The sequence below is a fragment of the Cetorhinus maximus genome, chromosome 29 (genome assembly GCF_964194155.1).
Source record: "Cetorhinus maximus chromosome 29, sCetMax3.hap1.1, whole genome shotgun sequence".
Lineage (NCBI taxonomy): Eukaryota > Metazoa > Chordata > Chondrichthyes > Lamniformes > Cetorhinidae > Cetorhinus > Cetorhinus maximus.
The window spans coordinates 19,057,065-19,078,103 of record NC_135907.1 but is presented as its reverse complement, the minus strand read 5'-3'; the positions used below and the strand labels follow the sequence as shown (position 1 = coordinate 19,078,103).

The 21,039-nt window shown below is 48.7% G+C and overlaps 2 protein-coding genes across 2 annotated transcripts in view; both read left to right on the top strand.

Annotated features, from left to right (window-relative positions):
- Positions 1 to 21,039, top strand: part of LOC144669369 (serine/arginine-rich splicing factor 3-like) — a 388,848-nt gene that overhangs the window by 57,362 nt on the left and 310,447 nt on the right. The window lies entirely within an intron of this gene.
- LOC144669342 (SH3 and multiple ankyrin repeat domains protein 1-like) overlaps positions 1 to 21,039 on the top strand; it is a 212,871-nt gene that overhangs the window by 144,566 nt on the left and 47,266 nt on the right. Inside the window, exons 14-15 of the mRNA XM_078531705.1 lie at positions 1,268 to 1,350; positions 5,065 to 5,189. Of these exons, the coding sequence (XP_078387831.1) occupies positions 1,268 to 1,350; positions 5,065 to 5,189 (208 nt within the window). The remainder of the gene's footprint in view (positions 1 to 1,267; positions 1,351 to 5,064; positions 5,190 to 21,039) is intronic.

Sequence of the window (21,039 nt, the reverse complement as noted above, 5' to 3'; positions counted from 1 at the left end):
ATTCTGGCCTCTTGCATGTCTCGCTGCATCATTGGTGGCTGTGCCTTTCCCTAAACCTCTCCACCTCTCTCTTCTCCTTTAAGATGCTCCTCAAAGCTTAGGTTTTTGACCAAACTTTTGATCCCCATCCTAATATCTTCCTTTGTGACTCATTGTCAAATCTTGTTTGATATAAGCTTCTGTGACACGCCTAGGGATGTTTTACTATGCTCAAAGGGCTACATAAATTCAAGTTGTTGTTGTTAACATTGGGACCAAGCAGGATGCCAACCAGTGCCCCTTTCGGAGGGTAGTGGGGAGAAAGCGAGCGAAAGTGGGGTTTGACCAACTTGTCAATTCATTTTCATGTTTAGAGTTGGCGTATTTTGCAAGTCTAGAATTGTAGAGACTGATGAGATTCTAGTGGCATCAAGGCTGAGCCTCAGGCTTTACGTTTAGACATCCCTAACTGACAGAATTTGATTTTTTAAAATTTCTTTCATGGGATGTGGGCATCACTGGCAAAGCCAGCATTTGTTGCCCATCCCTAATTGCCCATTTCAGAGGACAGTTAAGGGTCAATCGCATTGCTGTGAGCCTGGAGTCACGTGTAGGCCAGACCAGGTAAGGATGGCCGATTTCCTTCCCTAAAAGACATTAGCGAACCAGATGGGTTTTTTAAGGACAATCGATGATCGTTGTCATGGTCACCATTAGCTTTATATTCCAGATTTATTGATTGAATTTAACTTGCACCAGCTGGCCGTGAACCCGTGTCCCCAGAGCAAGAAGCTGGGCCTCTGGATTACGAGTTCAGTGACACTACCATTCTGCCTCCATGTCCCCCTGACTGATATAGCATATTGCAAGGTCCGAGCACTTTGTTACATGGGCCTCTCTGCTGCCCTCTCTGTTAGGGAAGTGTAAATAAAGTTAGTTCGTGAATCCGCAGTACAATGCACAATTGAAATTTTTAATAGTTGTTGAGTGACATTGGGAGGCACTGTGTGGAGGGGAGGGAGAAAATGGTCTGTTTGCAAAATCTATTTTTGGGCATATTCAGCTCAACTTTTGGAAATTCGAAGTAAAAATTAATTGCAGACAGGGAGAGCGGGTTGGAGATAAATCAGGTTCCCACTTTGAAAGCTGATGATCAAAAGCCAAAGTGACCTGGCCTGGGATTCAGGTCCCTGCCTGTGGATTGAGGCAGGAGCAGATGGAAGGGGAATATAATAAATTGCTTTCTGGAAGAGCTGTAATGCCTTTTTTTTATTCCCTCCTTTTGCAGTGACTACATCATTAAAGAAAAAACAGTACTACTGCAGAAAAAGGACAGCGAAGGATTTGGATTTGTGCTTCGAGGGGCGAAAGGTGAGCTTCATCAGCGCAAGTGTGTCTTCCTTTGAGATGTCGCATCGAGTTGGCAAAGAGAGGGGCAGTTCTGACTTGTGTAGGACTGAGCTCCGGGCTGAACCTTAGTCTGGAGCGGTTGTTGCAAAGATAGGCACAGAATCATAGCATGATCCAGCAAAGGAGGAGGCCATTTGGCCCACTGTGGCAGTGCTGGCTCTTTGAAAGAGCAATCCAGTTAGTCCCTGCTCTATCCCCTAGCTCTGCAAATTTTTCCATTTCAAATCTGCTTACCAGCCCTTCTGTCACTGGAAGGAGTTTCTCCTTAAATACCCTTCATAACATTGCACACCTTTGTCAGATCACCCCTTACCTTATCTGCTCAAAGGAAGACAATCTCAGCTTCTCTAGTCGCTTTGGAAGGGAAGTCTTGTGGCGCAGTGGGTAGCGTCCCTGTCTCTGAGCCAGAAGCTCTGGGTTTGAGTCCCACCCCAAGACTTGATGGCCAAGGAAGGTGTGTTCATGACCTGACCAAACAGGTTGATTATCAGCCTGGAAATCCTTCCAACACGCGCCAATGGCAGGCAGTAAGAGCGGGAGAGATTCCTGGTCAGCCATATGATGGAAAGAAAGTTGGAGCCTCTACCATCACTATCCATAGCTCCAGACTACAACATGCAGGTAAAAGGGCATGTTGCCATAGCAACTCAGACTCCCTGAGTGAACTGTAACACACAGTCGCATTGCATACATCTTCCAGCTTTTCTAGCCTCTGAAGTCTGTCATCCCTGGTCCAATTCTTGTAAATCTCCTCTGCACACTCTCCAAAGCCTTCACATCTTACCTGTACGTGGTGCCTAGAATTGGTCAGAGTACTCTAGTGGCCGGTGGGGGGGGACAACCAGTGTTTTTGAAAGGGTTGGCATCTTGATAGGCTTCTTTGTAGGTTGCTATTAGCCACCCACATTCCACTGGTGTGTTATGGGCAGGATGAACAGAAGTCTCGCATTGCGGCACTCCTAGGAATTACCAGTGCCATGGCAGCTGTGACTAGTGGCACGGTCCTGATCATCCTGTTCACCGTCACCACCATCTTCCACCTCCTGTGCTGCCCTTCACCCTGGCGGATCTAGAAATGGGCAGGCATCACCCTTCCTTGGCATTAAGGAGACTGGGCAGAGCATTGAACCCTTGTGGCACTTTGCAAGGTCACTAGGACAATGGGTCAAGCGCTCAATCAGTAACCTAGCATCGGTAAAATGGTGCTGCCTTCCCAAGGTGAGAGGTAAGCTCCAAGTGCCTCCTTACGAGCGCCGGAGGTTTTCCTTTGAGTGGAATGAGGTTGGTGAAAACCCTGAAGGTTCCTTTTCTGTGGGAGGAAATTCTCGATCCAAATTGCACCAATTCATTCTGTATGGGGATGGAGTGAAGGTAAGGCTGCTGCTAGAGTGGGCATCAAGTGACATGTCGAAGGGGTGTTTTAGGGTTCCCTATGTAAGTGATCAAAAGGAGAAAAATATAGTGTAAGATGCCTAGTTTGAGCCCCTCACTAACATGAAAACATAAGAAATAGGAGCAGGAGTAGGCCATACAACCCTTGAGTCTGCTCCACCATTCACTAAGATCATGGCTGATCTAATTGTGGCTTTAACTCCACTTTCCTGTCCATAACCCTTAATTCCCTTGTCAATCGAAAATCTGTCTAACTCAGCCTTGAATTTATTCAATGACCCAGCCTCCACTGCTCCCTGGGGAAGAGAATTCCAAAGACTCAAGACCCTCAGAGAAGAAATTCCTCCTCATCATACTAGGTGGGAGACCCCTTATTCTGAATCTATGTCGCCGAATTCTAGATACCCCCAGAGGGAAAATATCTTCTCAGCATCTACCCTGTCATACCCCTTCAGAATCTTGTTTCAATAAAACCATCTCTCATTCTTCTATACTCCAATGAGTATAGGCCCAGCTTGCTCAATCTTTCCCCATTAGCAACTGCTTCATTACCAGGAATCAGCCTAGTGAAACTTCTCTGAACTGTTCCCAGTGCAAGTGTTTCCCTCGTTAAAGAAGAAGACCAAAACTGTACACAGTACACCAGATGCACCCAAGAGCTCTGGAAGGGCGGTTGCAAAAGTACCACTTTTAGATATCAGAGAGTGGGCTATTAAGCGTGGAAGGTAATGGAGAGGTAAGGTACAGGTAGCTGCCCCACTGAGGTCCACGGTTCTTTTCGTGGGGTGGGTTGGAGGGGGGGTGCAAGGGAGCTGGTAGTCAGTGCCAATATCACCTCCCTCCTCTGGCACAAGCACTAATTCTGGATGGTTTAAGTTGGGGGCTGCCAAGGTCTCTGTTTATTCTGCCTTCAATGCTGCCACACGAGCGCATGGGAGTGAATGAGTAAGGTTGGCGTTTCTCTCCTCTGGCTTTATGCCAGGCAGCTGCTGCGGGTGTGTGTGAGTAGCCTTAATTCTGCAGAAATGTAATAACAATAATGTGAAGAAATGAAGTGAGGTTACTTTGAGAAAAATGCTGTGATGTTTACTTCTTACTTCTACTGTCTCTACTCAGTTGCTGAAGGGCATGGGCTCATATGGTTTTATAAAGGACATTACCAGGTAATTTTAGCTACTCACACTGGCTTTGCATTGGATTTACACTAGTTTTAGACTGGCTTTACACTGTTTTTACACCACTGTTGCTGTGCAAATGCAAATGAGAAGACCAGGAAACTTCTGATAACTCCCTCTAGAGGGCGCAGGAAGCGCATCGCTTCTTCTTCCCGACATGGGCAACAATGGAGTAACTCAGTTTGAGCAAATTCTGAGTCTGAATTGCCAATATCACTTAGAAAGGTCCCAAGATGGTTGTTGAACAAGGAACTGGTATGATGCCAGGTGTACTTCTGAATCTGGGGGTTGAAAGGTTTTTGGGGCAAGTTAGAAGGAGTTTTGCTCCAGATCCAACTGTGCTGTACCTGCCCTGGGAGTGTTTGATGGGGACGGTGTAGAGGGAGCTTTACTCTGTATCTAACCCCGTGCTGTACCTGTCCTGGGAGTGTTTGATGGGGACGGTGTAGAGGGAGCTTTACTCTGTATCTAACCCCGTGCTGTACCTGCCCTGGGAGTGTTTGATGGGGACAGTGTAGAGGGAGCTTTACTCTGTGTCTAACCCCGTGCTGTACCTGTCCTGGGAGTGTTTGATGGGGACAGTATAGAGTGAGCTTTACTCTGTATCTAACCCCGTGCTGTACCTACCCTGGGAGTGTTTGATGGCGACAGTGCAGAGGGAGCTTTACTCTGTATCTAACTCCGTGCTGTACCTGTCCTGGGAGTGTTTGATGGGGACGATGTGGAGAGAGATTTACTCTGTATCTAACCCCGTGCTGTACCTGTCCTGGGAATGATTAATAATCCCTAAAATTTAGCGTTCCATTCCATTTCCCTGAGCTAATAACGTGAGAAAAAAAATACCAAAACTAGGAAACATTCACAAAATAATGACAACAGCCCAGTTACCGCAGGTGCAGTGTTTGGGGCTGGTCCATGTATCTCCTTCAGTTTTTACCCATTGCTCCATTGAAAAAGCATGGCCCCTGGGCAGAGTCAAACACAGATCCCGAGTTAAATGCGAGTTGAGATCGAGTTCTTCTCACCTCCCCTCCCCCGTTGCGGTGGCAGTATTGGATGTTTCTCTGAGGAGCTTGCTTCACTGAGCTTGATGTCCATGTCCTTGCAGCCCAGACACCGATTGAGGAGTTCACCCCGACACCAGCCTTCCCTGCACTTCAGTATCTTGAGTCAGTGGATGAGGGCGGAGTGGCTTGGAGGGCAGGTCTACGGATGGGCGACTTCCTGATCGAGGTTAGTGCTTGGTTTCTCTCTTCCTGCGGACTGCATGTGGTTCTTTCATGATTGACAGTGTCAGAGTCAAGTGGACCTTGTAACGATGCTTGGAGTGCGGGCTCTGAGGTTCAAGTGTTTGGTTTTGGGGCTAAATTTGAGCCTGTTCTTTCTGCGAGAGAATCATTCTTATTTGAAAGGGGGAATTTAAAAAAAATTGGTGCCCTCAACTCTAAAAGTTCAATGTACTACTCTCCTTGGATACAGTGGAGGCCATGTTACTGGGCAAGTTGCCTAAGCTGATCAGAGAAGTCAAATTCCACAATAACAGTTTAGACATTTGGAATTGGGAAAAAAAATAGCTGACATCAGTAAAAGTGGCCAAGAACTTCTCTGTTTATCGTTGATAACCTAACCGCCTCACTAGTAATCTATATAGTAACTCCAAACCGACATGGTTCATTTAACTGCCCTCTGAATTAGCCCAAGGAGCCACTCAAAACAATGTAAGGAATACCACACGGACTACAGCAAGTCAACTAGGGCAACTTCTCATCGCTTTGCCAGCGATGCCCAAATCTCAAGAATGAATGAAGAAAAACTTAGTTTAAGGGTTTAATACAATATAAAATTTAAAGATAAACAAGATGCTGGAAATACTCAGCAGGTCAGGGAGCATCTGTGGAGAGAAACAGAGGGCGGGATTTTCCAGTCCCACCCGCTGTAGGAATCATCGCAGGCGGGGTGGAAAATTTGATGGACCAGCCAAAGGGCCATTGACTTTGGACGGGAATTCCCGGCCCCGCTGTGGGCGGGTCCGGAAAATCCCGCCAAGAGTTAACATTTCAGATTGGCGACAGCTCATCAGGATAATCATCAATTTCCAGGCCAAATTTTGGCCTTTGTATTGGTTTTGTGATTCTCTTCCTGTTAATTTGAGAATTGATGCCAGAAGAGATAATGCCAGGGAAAGCGCATCGAAAGGCCAACTCGGTTCACTATTGTTTGTTGAGGAGGAGAACCAGAATCCTCCTCTTCACTGACTGGCTGACGATTCATGTTGCCCGCATCAGGGGACGGTAGCACGATGGTTACGTTACTAGACCAGTAATCCAGAGACCTGGACTAATGCCCTGGAGACACAGGTTCAAATCCCACTATGGCAGCCGTGGGAATTGAAATTCAGTTCCTAAATCTGGAATAAAATGCTAGTTTCACGATCAGGAAGCTACCAAATTGTTGTTTAAAAACCCATCTGGTTCATGAATACCCACCTTTGAAGTAGGAAATCTACCATCCTTACCTGATCTGGCCTAAATGTGACTCCAGACCTACGGCAATGTAATTGACTTTTAGCTGCCCTCTGAAATGCCGTTGCAAGCCACCCGGTTCAAGGCAGCACACCACCATCTTCTCAATGGCAATTAGAGATGAGACAACGAATGCTTTGCTACTGATGCTCACATCCCAAAATCGAAGAGGGAAAAAACAATTCTCGAGGAGCTGGAAATGATGACATGACCAGGCAAGATTGTCTGCAGGCCATAGCTGCATCTCCAATGCAGCTTATCTAATATCTTTCAAACACAAAAGAGGCCATTGTTGGTAATAAATTGGTAATATAGCACTCCGGTGCTCTAGGGGGCGAGCTTCTGCGGTTGTAGCTGAGGTGTGTTGCAGGAGCCATGTGTACTGCGCTGCAGTAACTCACCAAGGCTCTATCGACAGTATCTTCCAACCCCATGATTCTACCGACTCGAAGGACAAGAGCAGCAGATGCTTGGGGATACCACGGGCTGCAAGTTCCCCTCCAATTCATTCACCATTCTGACTTGGAAACATTTTGCTGTTCCATCACTGTCGCTGGGTCAAAAACCTGGAAGTCTCTTCCTAAGAGGATGGTGGATGTTGTAATATGCTGTTATGGGATAGCAGTATGACATCACTAGAAAGGAAGTGTGTCATGCGATCTAGTCTTATTTTTCTTTTGCCTTTGAGCAGAGCACATACACACAGCTCTGCTGCTGATGTCTTCAAGATTTCTACCTATGTATAAATGTTCTCATGTGCCTATTCTAAATAAATGAACTCACAATGCGTTTACACAATTCCTTGTGAGTGATTGATGCTTTTATGTCAGTATAACAACCTGACAGTGGGTGTACCTATGGATTGCAGCAGTTTAAGAAGGTGGCTTGCCAGCACCTTCTTGAAGGCAATTAGGGATGGGCAATAAATGCTGCCAGCAACACTCACATGCCAGGAAAGAATAATTAAAAAAAGATTAAGTAGAGCTCTATTCTGCACTCAATGGTGCTGCACAGTGGGTAGCATTCTCACCTCTGAATTAGAAGGTTGTAGGTTAAAATCCCACTCCAGAAACTTGGACACGCATGCTTTGCTGAATTGCCAGAACAGTACTGAGGGAATGCTGCACTGTCAGAAGTGTCAGTTTTCAACCAAGGCAGCATCCGCCTTTTGAGGTTGATATTAAAGATCCCATGGCACTGGAAGAAGAGCAGAGAAGCTCTCCCTGGTGTCCTGGTCAAGATTTAACCCTGAACTGCCTCTACCAATACAGATTGAGGGTTGAACTAGTTGAGCTATTTAAAGGTGGTTAAAGGATTTGATAGGACAGATGGAGAGAAACCATTTCCTCTCATGGGGGTGTCTAGAACAAGTGGGCACAACCTTGAATGAGAGCTAGGCTGTTCAGGGGTGATATCAGGAAGCACTTTTCATACAAAGGGCAGTGGAAATCTGCAACTCTCTCTCCCTCAAAATTATTTTGTGGCTGTGGAGGTCAGTTGAAAATTTCTTAACTAAAATTGTTAAATTTCTGTTGGGTAAGTATATTAAGATATTTGGAACCACTGTTGGCACAGGGCTTCCTAAAATCCTATGGCATTTTTTTTAACCTACACCAGATGGCCTGTCAATCAAAGCAGTGCAGCATAGTTTTTTGGGATGCTTTATGTTGATGCTTGACTCAATCTCCTTGTGGGAATGCTTTCCATATCCGTTATGTGAATACATTTCTTCTAAGCATCCCTTTATATACTAATCCTGTGTTCACTTCCCATGTCACTGATTCACCAAACTGTGCAAGTAGCCTTTCACTATTTAAAGGAAAAATTTGCATTCATATAGCACCTCTCACATCCAAAGTTCTTCACAGCTGAATTACTTCTGTTGCACCATTGTGTTGTCAACAAATGCAGCAATTAAGTTATACACAGATGTCTGGTGACTTTGCACTGCACCCCCTCCAAGGCCGATATACCTTTTCTAAGGTGTGGTGCCTATGATGGAACTGTGTGCAACAGATTGATAGGGCCAGATTTTTGCGGAGCTGGGAAGCCTCCGTGGACCTTTATAAATGGCAGACAGGACCCGGATGTGGATGACCCACCCGCATTTTTGAAGGATCCAATTTTTGGTGACATGGGGAATGGGGACAGAGTGCGATTCACACATGAGGGAAACACAAACTTGATAGTGCCATTTGAAGGTAGTGCTGAGTTCAAACAGGCCCCATTTTAGCTGGTCCAAGGACTTTAACCCACAGTGTGGGAGTCATGAATTGATGGAGTAGACATAAGTGCATTTGAAGGGCAGGTAATGCCTGTTTAAGTGTCATGATCTGACATTTTTTTTAAAATTCCCCCATAGTTTAAACATAATAAAACAGGCTTAAGCTGTCAGTGAGATTTTTTTTGAAAACAGTGCTGGACTGCTTTGATTGACAGGCCATCTGGTGTAGGTTAGGAAAAAACGTGTTTATACAATTTCAATAAAGCTATTATTATGTCATTATAAATGCTTGGCTGAGTTTAAAAAGCTACAATTATCACAGCAGGGGTTTTGAATTCACAGTTTGATTGACAGTTTAAAGAAGCTATTAAAGAAGTAGTTGTCTGATGTGTGTCCTGACTAAAAGTTTTTTTATAAGAGATTAACCACTTAAGATTTAAAAGCTTTCAGTGAGTTTCATGAATGGGAGTTTTTTTCACTTATTAAATGTGTATGAGTGAGAGCTGTATTAGATGTTAGAAGTGTACATTTTCATCTCCACATGGCTCCTGAGGTCTGCCCATGGTGGATACGAGGTGAGTGGCTATGGAGGTGGCATGGCAGTATGGGGTGGCATGGGGTGGCTGGGGGCATGAGTTGGCATGGAAGTAGCATGGGGATATGAGAGGGCATGGGGGTGGGTGGAGGAATAAGGGGCCATGGATGAGGGTTGGGCATGAATTGATATGGAAGTGGCATGGGGGTATAAGGGGCACAGGGAGGGGTAGGTGGGGACATGAATTGGCATGGATAGTGCGGGTGGGGAGCCAAGGTAGTGTGAGGGGTGTTGGAGTAGAGGACCAAACAGCTTCTAAAACAACTGAGACAAAGTCCCAAAGAACTTCTAATCGGCCTGCCTCGGCACTCACTCGCTTTCACGGATGCCTTGGATCTGCTCCTGTGGTCGGCAGACCCAACGATGCACCCCCCATCAACCCAAAGCAAAAACTGAGTCTAACAGGGCCCTTTAAATTGTGGCAGGCCTGCCCCAACTTCAGCCATCTGCCTCGATAGTGCAATTCCACCCCATAATGCCCATCCCTTTGTATTCTGGACTTAAGGGTCAAGACACAGCCACAAAGATGGACTTTTGTTGAAACTGCCCTATCCCTTAAAGGCTACAGGCAGTCCCTGAAAGAGGGGAAGCTGGGGTAGATGGAAAGATTGGGGCAGTGGTCTAAAGAGGCACAACTGGAACGCATGGGATGACTAGGAATTTGGATGATTTTTAGGATGAAATTTAGGATTCTTGTGCACTCGAGGTGATTGGGGCGGTGTGGAGGGTTGCAGATGCTGCATTCCACAGGGGAATAGCCCACCGATCCTCTCTTGTCAAGGCTCTATCATGGGCAAGGCTACGGAGGGGCATTGCAAAGGGGCCACCTCCAGCATCTGTGAAACCGCAGCCCAGGGAGAGAGGCGGCTTGGTTTTGGCATTCGCTGACGCCAATGAATCTTTGGTTTGAGGCAAGCAGGCGTGCGCTCGGAGGAGAAGCAGATGGCATCCGATTGAGTCAGGCAGCCATGCCGCTCACTCTTGGGGCCCCATCTGTGTGATGGGAGTGTTGGAATACCCTCGCTGTGCTCTGCAACGTTTCAGCTTGCTGTTCCCATACCCACCCTGACAATGAGTAACAGCGCTCTCGGTGGAGCCCAAAGTCAGTCCCTCTCAAAACTGTTCAGTTGGCATGTGGATCACTCCAGGGTCTGTTCAAAGTCAGCAGTTTTATAAAATCCTCAGTCTATTTTCATGACAGCTGCACGCTCATGAGGAATGACTGCTTCAGACTCCACGGGAGTTTTGTGCTTGATGAAGATTTGTTCATCCACCAACTGGTGACTCCAGTTTTTGCTTCTCTCCCTTTCCTCCCTTTCCTGACCCTGGCTGGAGGTTGTTCCTATGGCAACCCTTGAGGAACCCCACCCCACCCACCCCTTTTCTCAGTTTACCATTTTTCCCCAGCCTATAAGATAATTGCAGATGAGGAAGGCCATTCAGCCCATCTCATTCATCAATGCCCAGAGATAACGTTCCCCGCCTCCATTGCAATGTCCAATTGATTCATGGAAGAATCTAGGGACCTCATCTTCATATGAAGAAGAATTTCCTTATATTCATTTGCCTCCTATTAGTTTGGACCCATGTCTTCCAGTCCTACTCTCTAAGTGTAATTTAAAATAAACATCTATCATTTCTATACCCCTAATCGTCTTAAACCTCTACAATATCATCTCCCAGGAACCTCTTTTCCCAGCTGTAAAGTTAGAACAGAGGACAGTGTGTGGCGCAGTGGGTAGTGTTCTTACCTCTGGGCCAGAGGCTTGGTTCAAGTCCCACTCCAGGACTTGATAACCGCAGGTGGTGCATTCATAACGTGACTAAACAGGTTGATTATTGGCTTGTAAATCCTTCCAATACACCTGATGGCAGGTGTACCTGATGGTAAGAGTGCGAGAGTTTCCTGGTCAGCCATACTGCAGAGGGTAATGGCAAACCACTGCAGTACTTTACCAAGCACAATCGTGGACCAATCCAATGGAAGTCCATGGTCGCCAACAGCCTCTTAGGGCCTGGGAACTGAAGGAGGAAGAAAGCTCAAGACACCTTGATCTTTCCTCATAACTCCTGACCTTTGACACGGAGGGTGAGCATTCTTGTGTGTGAGCAGGGACTATTTTACCATGAAGGACACCACTGCCATCCTTACCAGGCCTGGCTGAGATGAGACTCCAGATCCACAGTAATGTGGTTGGCTTTTAACTGCCCTCTGAAATGGCCTAGCAAGCCACTTAGGTGTAGACGGCTCACCACCACCCGCTTGAGGGCGATCAGGGATGGGCACGCTTCTCGGCCTTTTGGCTAAGATCAAGTGTTGCAGGGGCGACACCATGGTCCTGCCAAGGCAAGGTCGGGATGGAAGGGCGATAACCAATCGCAATCCAAATCCATACCGTGGGTTACCTATCACCGTCCGAGTCACGGTGAACCACAGCGACGAAGGAGGATCACCTATGGATCGGGGCTTCTTCACCAGGAGGATCCTGTTGAAGGCGTGCGGCTTCCAAGCTACGGAGATCTTCACCCTGCACGACTCCCGCAAAGGTGGTTATTTCGACGTGACGTTCAAGCAAGTGGCAGACTGCGTCCGGCTCCTGAGGGTGTTCGAGGAGAAGAGAGACCTGCCGGAGATGAAGATCCTGACGGCGGAGCCGCACTTTTCTCTGCCGTTGCAACGGGAACGTGAGGTGATGGTGCATGTGTACAACCCCTTCGTCCCTGTCGCCGACGTGGTCACCTTCCTCACCAGGTACTTCGATAAGGTGGGGAGCGGCACCGAGATTCGAGACGACTTGGGGATCTGGACAGGCAAACGCCTGTTTAAGGTCACGCTAAAGACCGATGGTAAGGGAGCCATTTTCCACCCTCCTTCCAGTTTCGCTATCGGGGGAAACCGTGGCTACCTGGTCTACGCTGGGCAACCCAAGCATTGTCGCTCATGCGGCAAGGCTGGTCATGTGGCGGCCAACTGCAGCGCCTCCCTCTGCAAGATCTGCAAACAGGAAGGGCACCAGACAAAAGACTGCAAACAGACCAAGTGCTGCAACCTGTGTGGCGAGGCAAGTCACCTCTACAGGACCTGCCCCAAACGCTGCCGTACTTACGCACAGGCAGCCAAAGCCGACCACGGGGAAGCAGAAGAAATGTTCCGTGTCACTCCAACCACCAAGGCCCCCAGGGAGCTCAACGGGACAAAGGAGGACACAGAGAGAGACAAGGTGGAGAAAGAGATTGAGGCAACAGAGAGCCAATCAACAGCACTACCCCCTGAACCTTCCAGCCCTCAGGACAGCGAATCAATGGAGGAGGAGGCAGCAGTGGAAAAGCAGCAGGGGGAGTGGCGGACGGTGAAGAACAAGAAAAGTAAGAGGGAGCGAAGAAGAAGCAAAGGCGTTTCCCAGAGAAGCGGCAAGAGGCGTCTCCCATCCGACACGGATGACAAGGGCAGCAGCTCTTCGGATGAGGAAGTGCCAGAGCGGCACCGACAGAAGAGGCGGCAAAGCTCCAGGGCGTTGGAGGACGAGACACCCGAGCTCCAGAAAATTGGAGACAACAAGGAGACCAACGCACCCCAACTTTGCCTGCAACCTGAGGAGGCCAGTGCACCACAGCCCCTGGAATCTGGGAGCAGTGAGGCAATCATCGCACCCCAGCTCCAGGAAGCCGGGAACAGCAACCCCCCAGAGGGGGTGAGTTTTGGAGAAGCTTCTCCAGCAAAGGTCATCTCAAAATCCGCTCACTACGTGAACCTCCAGATGCCACCGGAGCAGAACACGGCCAAGGAGATCTACCTCAGCCCATCCAAAGTGAAGGAATTTGAGCTCACTACGGGTATGAAGGAGCAGACTAAAGGTCTGGGACTCTCAGAGACAGTGGGTTTGGTAGGAGAATAAATGCTTTAATATGGGTTTAAAGATTGTATCCATAAATGTGCGTAGCATTAAATCTACTACGCGATGTGTTGCGACCTTGGACTACCTAGCCAAGGTCAAAGCTGACCTGTTGTTTCTGCAGGAGTGTGCGATACCGCACCTCAGCTCCTACAGGCAATGGTCACGATGGTGGTCCCACGGGCCATCGATCTGGTCGGGCGGAAACGACTCTCGTTCCTCCGGCCTGGGTATTCTGCTGCGGGGAGGCAACTTCACCGTCTCCGAGGTCAAGGAGGTGGTGGGCGGGCGACTCCTGGTAGCAGACGTAATGTACAAGAACGCTCCACTCCGGTTAATTAACGTGTACGGCCCGGCACAAGGGGCTGAGCGGCTGGAGGTTTTTCAGCAGCTCCCACTGCTGCTGGCGACCTCCAGGCCGGTCATTCTGGGCGGGGACTTCAACTGCATCATCGATGCGGCTGGACGATCCGGCAGGGCCGGAAGCAGATTGGACGCTACGTCCAGATCCCTGATGGAAACAGTTAAGGATGCCAAGCTGCACGACGTCTTCAGCAACCCTGCAGACGGAGCGCAGCGTAGATACACCTGGTCGCGGCCAGACGGGTCCATTCGTTCCAGGATAGACTTCCTGTTTGTGTCCCGTGCATTCACAGTCAGATCCACCGACGTCAAGCCGGTGTTCTTCTCTGACCACTGCCTCCTACTGGCGGACTGCCACTTGGAGGAAGACCTGAGGGTGGGCAGGGGGGCATGGAAGCTAAATGTGCAACTGCTGACCCCAGAGAACATTGAGGAGCTCAAGAGGGATTACAAAGGTTGGAGAACCGTGAAACCCCTCTTTGAGTCCCTGACACACTGGTGGGAAGTGATCAAGGGAAGCATCAAGAGGTTCTTCATCCTCAAAGGCACCCAGAAAGCTAGAAAGGAACAGAGGGAAATGTCCCGACTCCAGGAAAAGATGCAGAATCTGCTCCGGCTGCAGTCGATGGGGGTCGATGTCAAGGAGGAGCTCCAAGAGGTGAAGGGCCAGCAAGCCTCGCACTTTGCCTCGGAGGCCTCCAAGATCATCTTCCGTTCCAGAGTCCGCTCCGTGGAGCAGGATGAGACGTGCTCACGTTTCTTCTTCCAAAAGGTACACAGAGAGCGCTCTGTGATCAGCAGCCTGAAGGAAGAAGACGGCTCAGTAAAGTCATCACGGTCCGACATTCTGAGGATCAGCAAATCCTTTTATGCCGGACTGTATGACGTGAAGCCCACGGACAGCACGGCCTCCCAGTCCTTCCTGTCCTCTATCACGGAGGTCCTAGACCACAGTACGCGGGAGAGCCTAGACAAACCGCTAACTCCTGACGAACTGACTAAGGCCCTCGAGTCCTTCGAGAAGAGTAAAACCCCCGGAAGCGACGGCCTGCCGGCGGAGTTGTATTCGGCTCTGTGGGACTTGATCGGCCCAGACCTGCTAGAAGTGTACGAGAGTATGCTCCTGGCCGGCAGCATGTCAGAATCCATGAGGAAAGGCATCATCACCCTCATCTACAAGCACAAGGGGGAAAGAGAGGAAATTAGAAATTGGCGACCCATTTCACTGTTGAATATGGACTATAAGATTCTGTCCAAGGTCATCGCCAACCGGGTCAAATCCGCTCTGGAATTGGTGATTCACCCTGACCAGACCTGCTCTGTGCCAGGCAGGAAGATCTCTGACAGCCTGGCGCTGCTCAGGGATACGATTGCCTATGTACAGGACAGGGGTGTGGATACCTGCCTCATCAGCTTGGATCAGGAGAAGGCCTTTGACAGAATATCGCACACCTACATGGGGGATGTGCTCTCCAAAATGGGCTTTGGGGAGGGAATTCGAAATTGGATCCAACTGCTCTACACTAACATCAGTAGCGCAGTCTCAATCAATGGGTGGGAAACAGATAGCTTTCCGATTAAATCTGGAGTCAGGCAGGGCTGCCCTCTCTCGCCTGTCCTTTTCGTGTGCTGCATAGAACCCTTTGCCGAGTCCATCAGGAAGGATCCGGGCATAAGAGGAGTGACGATCCCAGGCAGTGGAGGCACTCAGGTAAAAGCCTCCCTGTACATGGACGACGTCGCCGTCTTCTGCTCGGATCCGCTGTCGGTGCGCAGACTGATGCACGTCTGCGACCAGTTCGAACTGGCCTCGGGAGCCAAGGTAAATCGTGGGAAGAGCGAGGCCATGTTCTTTGGGAACTGGGCTGACCGATCCTTTGTCCCCTTCACTGTCAGGGCTGACGGCCTGAAGGTGCTGGGGATATGGTTCGGAGGGACCGGGGCATGCGTTAGAAACTGGAAGGAGCGAGTGGCTATGGTGAAAAGGAAACTGGGCATGTGGGAGCGACGCTCCCTCTCCATTGCGGGTAAGAACCTGGTCATCAGGTGTGAGGTACTCTCGCTGTTGCTGTACGTGGCGCAGGTCTGGCCCATTCCACACTCCTGCGCGATGGCGATCACTCGAGCCATCTTCCGCTTTATCTGGAGGTCGAAAATGGATCGTGTCTGCAGGGACGCGATGTACAAGCCTCTAGATAAAGGGGGAAAAAACGTGCCCAACATCGCCCTCATACTGATGGCCACCTTTGTGTGCGGCTGCATCAAGCGGTGCGTAGACCCTCAGTACGCAAACACCAAGTGTCACTACGTGCTGAGGTTCTACCTGTCCCCGGTGTTGCGAAGGATGGGTCTGGCCACGCTGCCGCGGAACGCTCCAAGTAGTTGGACCGTGCCGTACCACCTGTCCCTGGTGGAAAAATTTATGCAGAAAAACACCTTTGACCACAAGTCCATCAGGCAGTGGTCAGCACGTAACGTCCTAGAGGCCCTGAGGGATAAGGAGAGGGTGGACCCTGTGGGATGGTTCCCCGAGCAGACTGTCAAAGTCATTTGGCAGAATGCCTCATCGCCAGAACTTTCCAACAAGCACCAAGACGTAGCTTGGCTGGTGGTGAGAAAGGCCCTCCCCGTCAGATCCTTCCTACACGCCAGGAGTCTCACCCCCTCTGCACGATGCCCTCGAGGTGGCTGTGGTGGGGAAGAGACCGTTGTTCACCTCCTTGTGGATTGTGCCTTTGCAAAGAAAGTCTGGAGAGAGATGCAGTGGTTGCTGTCGAGGTTCATCCCGAGCAGTTCTGTGACACAGGACTCTGTGCTCTACGGGCTGTTCCCAGGGACACACACCGAGACAAACATCAACTGCAGCTGGAGGATCATCAACTCGGTGAAAGACGCGCTTTGGTCTGCCCGAAACTTGTTGGTCTTCCAGCACAAAGAGTTGTCCCCGAACGATTGTTGCGGACTGGCACAATCCAAAGTCCAGGACTACGTGCTGAGGGACGCACTAAAGCTTGGGGCAGCTGCCGCAAAGGCGCAATGGGGAAGGGTCGCTGTCTAAGACCTTTCTACCACAGCGCACCGAGAGACTGGGAACTGTTTAGAGCCCCTCGGGCTGTACAGATCAAAATGAAAGGCTGTAAATGACTGTAATATTGTTTGTACTGATGCACCTGGTGATACATTTTGTAAAAGTTTAACCTGGATTGTACCCTTGTAATGTTGTTTTTGAAATGGTTTTGAATGTGATTGAAGATTTTTATGAATAAAGTATATTTTTACAAAAAAAAAAAAGATCAGGGATGGGCAATAAGTGCTGGCCTAGCCAGCAACACTCACGCCCCAAGAACAAGTAATTAACAAAAAATGATTGAAGGGAAGCTCACTTCATTTGTGGCAGCCGGGTTGATGGAGGGTCTGGTGCACGGCTGGTCTTGGGGGAATGTCGAAGCGATTATTTGGAATGAGCCAGTAGAACTGGTTGTGTGGAGTGAACAAATCACTTCTCCGAGATCAGTTTAACAGAAGCATTATCTGTCCGGATGTGCTGTAAGCCTCCAGCACACACTGTGAGAAACCTCACAGGGAAATCAGGAGAGATCTTTGACTCCGTTTCTTAACTGACTTCAGTCCAGCTGGCTGCTGGATCTGCCAGGTTTTAACCCTCGCTCAAAGAAAATTGAAGAGTTGCAGCAAGTCTGTGAGACAGAAAATGTTGAAATCGACGCGGGGCATATTGAGCCACTTCTAACCCCACCCCCTGCATTTGTATGGTGCCTTTCATAACCTCAAGACGTCCCAAAGCAGCTCACAGCCAATGAAGTGCTTCTGAAGTGTAGTCAAACGTTGTTGGAAACGCAGCAGCCAACTTGTGCACAGCAAGCTCCCACGAACGGCAACGAGGCCTCGCCAGGTGCTTTTATTTGGTTAATGGTAATGAACTGACAGGATAACATTCACTTTTTGAATGCCTGTATGGTTCAGTTCCCTGGGCATGGGTGTGTGCTGGTCAGCTTGTTGTGTGTGGGTGGTGCGGTGGTGGTGGTGGTGCTGAACGGAGGGGATGTAGGACTAGTGGGCCCAATAATATTAAGTGCTTATACTGGCGCTCATTTAATGATGGGCCGCACGCACTTAGTAATGGCGCTCCCTCCGATTCGCTGACTGCAAATAGACAAGATGGCCTCCTGCCTAGGGTCAGGGGTCATTGGCAATAATTTTGACAATGCAGCATTTGCTGCCAGCGCCGCACATGCGGAGTTCGAGTGTGTTACAACATGATGTCATTGCTACACGAGTATGTATTCAGCCAATGATTTAAAATTGTGGCCTCACATTTTTAAGCCCCCAGTGAGACAGAAGCAAATTAAATAGATGATTTGGAGAAAAGCCTCAGATGGTAACCTGTTTCATTAAGCGCGTCGCTTTTCCTGCATATCAACGTTCTTTGGTTTCAAAACGCACGTGCACTATTTATAGAATAATATAGATTCAGTGTGTCTCTGAGGATGACTATGTGAGATCAGGCTGGGACTGGGCGCAGCGGAGTGATGTCATTGGTTTTCTGCGCCTGCGCTGATGGGTATCGGTGGCCATCTTGTGTTGGCAGGAGACACGGTGTACGGACAATGAAGAAAATGTCAAGTAACATTTGCTCCGATTAAGATTAAAAGCCGCTGCACATTTGGAGCCATGTTGTGCACGAGGGAGGTCATTTTATGCTGACGCCTGTGTGAACGTTTGAGGGGAGGGGAGATGGGTGGCTTTTCACCCATGTTTGGCGTAATCATTTTTAACCCTTTGTATGCTATGGGGAAAGGGTTTGCTAGTGAGCCCTCTCCCCAAGGAAAGAAACACAGTCACTCCTGCAAATCTGTTCATATTCACATGACTTGACTTTCTCGTGATCAGGAGATAGCCACAGGTAAGGAGAGGCAGAAATCATTCAGTGTCGCCAGTGGAATAATCCCAGCGAGTTTACTATGTTTTAAAGCCATTAAAAAGCAAAGCAGATTCCATTAACCCTGACTAACCTGCCTTCTCTTTTTCACAAGTGCATCGCTAACACGTTCTTTTTAAGCCTTAAGTATATTACTGCTGGCCCTTCCTTTGCCGTGCAGGAGTCACTCAGCGAGCCCAGAGTCATAGAATTGCTGCAGCACAGAAGGAGACCATTCGGCCTGTCAAGTCTGCACCCGCTCTCCAAATGAGCAATTCACCCACTGCCACTCCCCTGCCTTCTCCCTGTAACCCTGCACATTCTTCCTTTTCAGATAATAATCCAATTCCCTCTTGAACGCCTCGATTGAACCTGCCCCCACCGCCCTCTCAGACAGCACATTCCAAATTCTAACAGCTCACTGCGTGAAAAAGTTCCCCCTCATGTCTCCATTGCTTCTTTTGCCAATTATCTTAAATCAGTGCCCTCTCGTTCTCGATCCTTCCACCAGTGGGGACAGTCTCTCCCCATCTACACTGCCCAGACCCCTCATGATTTTGAATACTTCTTTCAAATCGCCTCTCAGCCTTCTCTTCTCTAAAGAAAACAGTCCCAACTTTTCCAATTTTTCTACATAAATGAAGCTCCTCATCCTTGGAACCATTCTTATGAATCTTTTCTGCGCCCTTTCACATCCTCTCTAAAGTGTGGCCCCCAGAACAGGACGCAGTACTCCAGTTGAGATCAAACAGTGTTTTATACAAATTCAACATAACCTCCTTGCTCTTATACTCTACGCCCCTATTGATAAAGCCCATGACACTGTATGCTTCATTAACCACTCTCTCAACCTGTGCTGCCACCTTCAATGACTTATGCCTGATTAGTGAATCGAAAGGATGAAGGAAAGGAGTTTCAAGAGTGGGGGGCTTAACGAAAAATAAGAGGGGAAGAGACGAAGAGTAGCCCCCCCCATTTGAAGAGCTGATTTTCTTGGCACCTCTGCCATGTTTGTCCATTTGCAGCCTCCTGCACATTTTGATAGGGTCACTCACTCTGACACGTGCACACTCACTTTCTACACACTCACACTGTCTGTTTTGCCCCTGCCCTTTTATCCTCACCCTGTCTGGGACATCCCTATTGGATGTAGTCCCACAGGCTACCACACTTAATTGGCCATTTATCAGGTATGAGTGTTTATTGCAGTGTTCAATAGTTCTATGTTTCAACAAACAAAATGCGCAATGTGCAGGAGACTGTAAGTGGACAAACATGGCAGAAGTGCCATGAAAATCAGTTCTTCGTGCAGGGGGGGAGGGACTACTCTTTGTCTCTTCCTGCACACCCCCCCCCTCCCCCCACCCCCCACCCTCTGTCTTTTGTTAAACTCACACTCTTGAAACTCGTGCTTTCTTTTCCGTCATCCTTCCAGCTCACTAATCAGCCATAATTCATTAAAGGTGACAGGAGAGGTAGAGAGAGCGGTTCTGTGTTTGATCATGAGAGTCTGGTAACTGATCTATGTTAACTGTGCTTGTTTGGTTCAGTCTGAGCGTGGACTCAGAGCAAAGTAAACAGACATCACGGAAGCTACTAGAAACTGAGCTGTAAGCAAGAGTGTAAAACATTTTGTGACTGAGGAGATATTTTAGAACTATTGTAAGTAACCTGCTGCACACTTAGAAACTAGTGTCATCCCTACATTTCTCTGAGAAATATAAAATAAGCAACATTTACAAGTTATTTTTGCAGTGCTGAATCCAATCCGGTCCTCAGCTGGTTTTCAGGTGTGCTCAAGAACCTTGACCTGATTTTCCCAGGGTTGTTATATCACGTCTATCGCTGCCTTAGCTGACTCCTTGCACAATAGTTGTTAAAACTGCCAGACGCTCGAATTCTCAAGGTCATTCTCACTCGCCCATGCTTTAGTCACTTTTCCACACTGCCAATTAGTCTTTGCATTTACACTCGCTCTTTCACTTTCAAAATTCACGCTGGTCCATTCACACTCGATTGTGTTGCACATCTGTACACACTCCCCTCCTCGCACAACCTGTTGCACACTCTGCCTCTCACACACCTTGTCCAACGTTCAAGGCTTTTACTCAGTCTCACATTCCTACACGCTCGCTCTCTTGAGCCTCCATTCTCGGAGAACAGGAGAAGGCCATTCAGCCCATCGAGCCTGTTTCGTCAATCAGTAAGATCATGCCTGACCTGCATCCAAAATCCATCCCCCCAACTTGTCTCCATAACCCTTAATTCCCTTGTCTTGCAAAAATGTATCAACCTCGGATTTAAAATGTCTAATTGAGCTAACATCTACTGCTCTTTCCGGGAGGAAGCTCCACACGTCGACCACACTTTGTGTGAAGAACTATTTATTGACCCCTCTCCTGAGCGGCCTGGCCCTGATTTTCTTTTGCCCCTTTGTCCTAGATCAGGGCTTCCCAAACCCTGGGTCGCGACCCCCCAGTGGGGTCATGAGCTCTGAGGCCATAATGGCGGCTGTGGAGCAGACTCTCCTTTGGGAAAGTCCTGGGACTG